This window comes from Helianthus annuus, chromosome 13 (genome assembly GCF_002127325.2).
Source record: "Helianthus annuus cultivar XRQ/B chromosome 13, HanXRQr2.0-SUNRISE, whole genome shotgun sequence".
Lineage (NCBI taxonomy): Eukaryota > Viridiplantae > Streptophyta > Magnoliopsida > Asterales > Asteraceae > Helianthus > Helianthus annuus.
In genome coordinates, this window is record NC_035445.2 from 87,321,429 (window position 1) to 87,327,321 (window position 5,893).

The 5,893-nt window shown below is 31.7% G+C and overlaps 1 protein-coding gene across 1 annotated transcript; it reads left to right on the forward strand.

The window, feature by feature from the left end:
- The first annotated feature begins 681 nt into the window (after positions 1 to 681).
- LOC110901207 (glutathione S-transferase T3-like) lies at positions 682 to 1,915 on the forward strand. Its single transcript, XM_022148050.1, has 2 exons — positions 682 to 856; positions 1,209 to 1,915. Exons 1-2 carry the CDS (start codon positions 682 to 684, stop codon positions 1,913 to 1,915), a joined length of 882 nt encoding a protein of 293 aa, XP_022003742.1.
- The last annotated feature ends 3,978 nt before the right edge of the window (positions 1,916 to 5,893 follow it).

Here is a 5,893-nt window from a genome sequence, read left to right on the forward strand (position 1 = left end):
CATTTTAGGGATGTATTTATAAATTAAGAGGAAAAAAGTTTTTATATTTTTGGTATCATAAAATTTCACTTCCTCATAAATTATAATATAGTATAGATATATTTATAAAAGAGCAAATTTATTAACTAATTAATTAGTTTTAGAATATTTTATAAAATAAAAGTAAAAAGAATAAAAGAAAATAAATTTAAAAGAAAGAAAAGCTTAAAAGAAAAGAAAAAAAAATAAGAAGGAAACAATATTGAAAATCACATATTTGGTTTTTAGGTGCAAGGATACAACTATAATTTTTTTTAAAAGGTAACTATAGTTTTTTTTTATAACAATTAGTGTTGTAATATGTTAAAAAAAAGTTAACAATAAGGCTGAAGGGTGTGGGGGTGCCACCCACGCCAACTCAGCAACTATAGCGCCCCGGGGCGCTATACGACCACACCGTCCGAATTAAAGAGGGGCGCTATAGGGTGTCCGCCATGGTAATAACGAGCAACAATCGCGTGGATCGATGAGAGTTATGACATTTGACCGTTTGAAACGGTCATATTTAAAAAAAAATATTTTTCCTTTTTTATAAATTAACATTATAAATACCTAACATTTCTTTCACCATTTTATTACATTCCCTTAACTTTCTCTATACTTTTTATATCATTCTCTATATTTTTTAAACCATTCTCTACAATGTTTCCCAACAACCAAAACCCATTGGACCCGAACAATCCGTTTTGGCAAACTTTGCAAAACAACGAGCAAGAGGACCGGTATCGCCGAGACCCGCGTACGGGTGAGCTTGGATATTATCCAATGCCACCAAGCACCCCAACTTCTCCTCATCCCACCACTCCACCGATGCCCGGTTTTTTCGGGTGTTATTCTCAACTCCCAGTTTTTCCCTCAAACATACCCCAAAACATACCTCAAAACATACCCCAAACCCGAAACCCAAGTCGAACCCTCTTCTAGAAAAAAGAGAAGTCATAAAAAGAAAGTTGAGGCCGAAAAACGTGCTACTAAGAAGGTCGAATTTTGGTCGCCTAAGGAAGAGTTTGAGTTGGCAAAAGCATGGCTCGACGTATCGGAGGACGATAATGTTGGAAAATTTAATTCAAACATCTTGTTTTGTAAATTTAAATTTTAATTCAAACATATTGTTTTGTAAATATAATTTTTAATTCAAACATATTGTTTTGTAAATATATTTTTTGTAGGAAACGACCAAGACTTGAAAGTGTTTTGGGGTCGTATACATGAGAAGTTTTTCGCTGCAATGGGTCGTGGCGAATATCGAACACCCAACTCTTTTTCGGGAAAGTGGGGTGCTATGAGGACGAAGGTTACCAATTTCAACAACATATATACTAATCTCGTCAACAGCAGTCGAAGGAAAAGTGGTGCGAGCGACGTCGATGTCATGACCCAAGCCCACAACGACTATAGATTGTACCATGGGCATGTTTTTACGTTGGTAAGCACATGGGAGCTTCTTCGCGAATCTCCCAAGTGGCATCTTGTACCACCGTTCGACCCAACCCGCCCTAGATCTAAACGGTCCAAATTGACATCCACCACCGAACCATCAGGGTCCGATGTTCGTACAATAATTAATCTAAACGACGATGCTGACGAATTTGAAGAACCAGAAGAGCTACCTCGACCAACTGGTAGGCATAAAAGTAAGGCAGTGGCACGTGGAAAGTCTTCTACAACGCTATCAGATGGCCCGTCAAAGTTGAGCGACTTCAACGCAAGTCTCAACAATCTAATCTCCAATAGGGAAAAAGACCAACAAATGATAATGGAGAAACAAATCCAAAAAGACATGGATTTTCTCGCAAGAGATTTGTCAAATCTACCAGAGGAGAACCGAGTCATTTTGAAGGCTCGTAAGGCACAAATTTGGGCAACATATATGTAGTTTTTTTTCTAGTATGTTGTGTTTTAATTTTCTAGTACCTTGTGTTTTTTTAATGACTTTGTAGTGTTTTTATTTTTTTAATGAAATTATGTTTTTTTCTAGTTATTTTAAAATTGCCATTTAATTGAAAAAATAAATAAATAATTAGGTAATCTTGACGGGGGCTCCATCCACACCTTGCAAACTAAAGGGTGGCATGATAAAGCCCCCATGCTGACATGACTCCTACGTGACGCTTAGGTGGATTGATAAAGTCTCTAGGGGACTCCAACCACACCCTCCAACCTAAGTGTGATTTTTAAAGATAAAGGATGAAATCTGTAATGTTATATAAAGGTAAATAACATTCTATAATGTTATATATTGTTATTTGATTTGATTACTTGATGTTATAAGAAAACACCAATACAATATCTACTAAGACTGCCAATGAGGTGGTGTTGGAGTGGTAAGAGAGAGTTTTGGTGTTCTAAGGGATCCAAGTTCTATTTCTGCCATCCTCATTATTTTCTGCGGCACCTGGTGATGATGTGAGACTAGGAGAATAGGTGGAGATCGCTAGTTCGATCCTTGAACTAAGCGGGTTTTACCTCACCGCACTATCGTGCCTTCGGGCGAGTGTTCATGGGCTTCGGCCGTAGGTGAAGGTTTTTCTCGGTTCAGATGCGGGTGTATCCCAATGTGGTGAATTTTACCAATGGCTCATTTAAAGGATTGGTTGACCTTAAAAAAAATATCTACCAAAGAGTTCAACTACTCTATACATCAACTGTTGGGTACGACTATTTGATTTGTTAAAAAGAAAAAGTTAACTAGGAGTAATAGGTCAAAACATATTCTTGACCTACTAATGATAGTCCCTATCAAACATACAAAATAATTAAACTCATCCAAATTGTCTTTTCCAATTTCCACCTGAGACTTAAATTTATTTTATTGATAATAATTATCAGGAAAAGTAATTTTGTATAAACAGTAAAGTGACTGAAAAAGAGTTTGAATTCAACTCTTGTGCTCCTTATCTTACCTATTTTGTGGGTTTTGTTTTTTTTTTACCGAATAATATTTGTTTTCCATACCCTTTGTTTTTATATAATTTTTAGTTTTTTATACTTCTTAAATATTGTTATCTTAAAAAACAAGATCACAAAGCATAACTGAATTATAACTTTAAAATTAGTGTGATTTTAATGTATTGTTTGAACTCTTATAAAAATATTTCAAGACAAAAGTGTTATTATTAAATCTCAGTTTGTTATCGTTTCACATTAATACTTTTTATGAGCTAAATTCACGTACAAAAAGACATAAAAAACGCGGTGACATTTTCGTAATTCTTTGCTCGTAGGGTAATTAGCAAAATTACTATACAAATGATCTTGTAGGGTAATTTTGAAACTTGTAGAGTAATTTTGATACACTTGTAGAGTAATTATGTTACTTTACAAAATTACCCTACAAGATCAAAATTACCATACAAGAACATTTTACAAAATTATTCTACAAGATTAAAATTACCCTACAAAAACATTTTACAAAATTACTCTGCAAGATCATTTGTAGGGTAATTTTGGTAATTACTCTACGGGTAAATAATTACGAAAATGTCAGCGCGTTTTTTACCTTTTCATCCTATTATTACGTTTTGTATGATAAGAGTATTTGTACTTGATCTTTTGTCTACTTTTTATTATATTTTTTACTTTATTAAGAGTAGAGTGTCATTTTTCATCCCTGTACTTTGATCGTTTTTGCCACTTTCATCCAAAATAATGTTTTTCCTCGAATTTGGATCCTTATGGTTTCATTTCTTTGCATTTTCATCCACTTTGCTATCAACATCCATTTTTTAACGTTGAATGAGAAGCATTTAGGTGTCACACCCCGACCTGTAGCGAAAATCATACGGGGCATGATGGATTGCTCATAGCTTTTGATACTATTAAAAGTTTCAATATATTTAAAGCACCAATACTAAACGTCACACATAATCATATAAGTTCAAATGAGATTCAAATACAATAATCCAAAAAAATACAAAACATAAGTTCTTGTTTAATTAGTCTAAAGCACATCCTAGGCGTCTTCTCATCAATCATCAACCTTGTGTACATGTATCATGTGTAAAATAAATTTTGAGTCAACAATAAGTTGGTGAATAGATCTTTGATTTTTAAGTGTGATAAAAATGATTTTATTATTTATTTTAAGAAAAAACATGTAACATGCAATTTCAAGTGTAATGTGACATCAACATAAATTCAAACAATTATCACAACAATAATAATTTAAAACGAAACATAAGTAATGAAACAATGATACGATTCAAGCCCTGGAAGGCGAAATGCGAAATTATGAAACAATGTGGCGATACCAAGTTCGACACATGGCCGTGTTTAACAAAAATATATGCTTTAAATAATAATAATTTCTAAACCGTTATTATTATTATTATTATTATTATTATTATTATTATTATTATTATTATTATTATTATTATTATTATTATTATTATTTAGGGTTATAGTTTCAGATGGTTACAACACCACCGTTAAAAAACTACATTTTCTCCAAACTACTTAGTACCAAATAAACAACACATTATAATATTAAAACTTTTGATAGTTCAAACTTTACTTCAATTCGAATCTTAAATCATCATCCCTGAAAAATTCCTTTAAATCTGAAATCAACGTTACTATCATCAAGTTTATCACGAATACATTCAACTTTATTTGAGTTATATGATCTATGTCTCTATACATAATAAATAAAAATCTTAGGGGGACAAATGACACAGTATTAGGCATCCTTAATTTTTGTTTTTCCAGTCAAAACTTTATATCCATTTAATTTACCCGCGGATCCTTACATATTTCAAATTTAACCAAAATTGCTTTTCCACATTACATTTGACGAGGGTGATTATCATACAAGAGAGGAATATGATACGAAGTGTAGGCGACAAGTTCCGCCCTTGATCTCCCAAGATGAATAAGATGAATTGCTACAAATAAAACTGTGACATTTTGGTAAACGTCAAGTTCAAACAATTGCAAAAACAAATAGAGAAAAAGTATTCTGGTATTTTCTCACAAGAACTTGTTTCCCCTTTCAAATGGTTATAACCTTTTCATACGTTACTATATTTTTTTTAAATATACACCATATTAATGAACATTTCATTCTCTTTAATTCGAGCAGACTCTTGCTTTAGTTTTTGCTAAAATTTTCAAAAAAAAAAAGAATTATAAGCTATAAAGTTACGTGATTCCGTAACGTTACATGATTATGTTCCAGATTATGTAGTGGAACATAATCAATAAGTAATTACGTAATTACATAACAATAGTCGACTATGTATTATTACGTGAATTTTGAATACCCATTACGTGATTACGTGATTTCATTATTGTATTTATGTGAAATCCCATTGAGGGATTACATAATTATGTACTAACCATAACTATAATAAAAAACTATACATGTGATACATAATGTTTTATGAAGTACCTAATTTTCAAGTCTAATCTTGTATTAAGTATAAATGTAATACAAAACATTAGCTAATCAACCTATAATAACCTCATAATGTCTATATTAGACATTTAATCACGTAATAAAGCATAAACAATCAAGTTCTTATTATTGTATGTATAATCTCGTAAGAAGCATAATTGAAACAAAATCAATTATAACAAATCATATCGAATGTGTAACCACCTAGTGGATTTATATTGAATGTGTAATCACGTAATGAATTATGTTGAATGTGTAACCACGTAATGATTTATGTTAAATGTGTAATCACGTATCATGTAAATTAAAAAAAAAACTATAACAATAGTCTGCTCGAATTAAAGAGAATGACATGCTCGTTAATATGACATAATTTTTTTTAAAGTATTAACGAATGAAACATTAAAGTCATTTGAAAATCAAGAGAGAAACTAGTTCAATGGAGAAAAGACCATCATA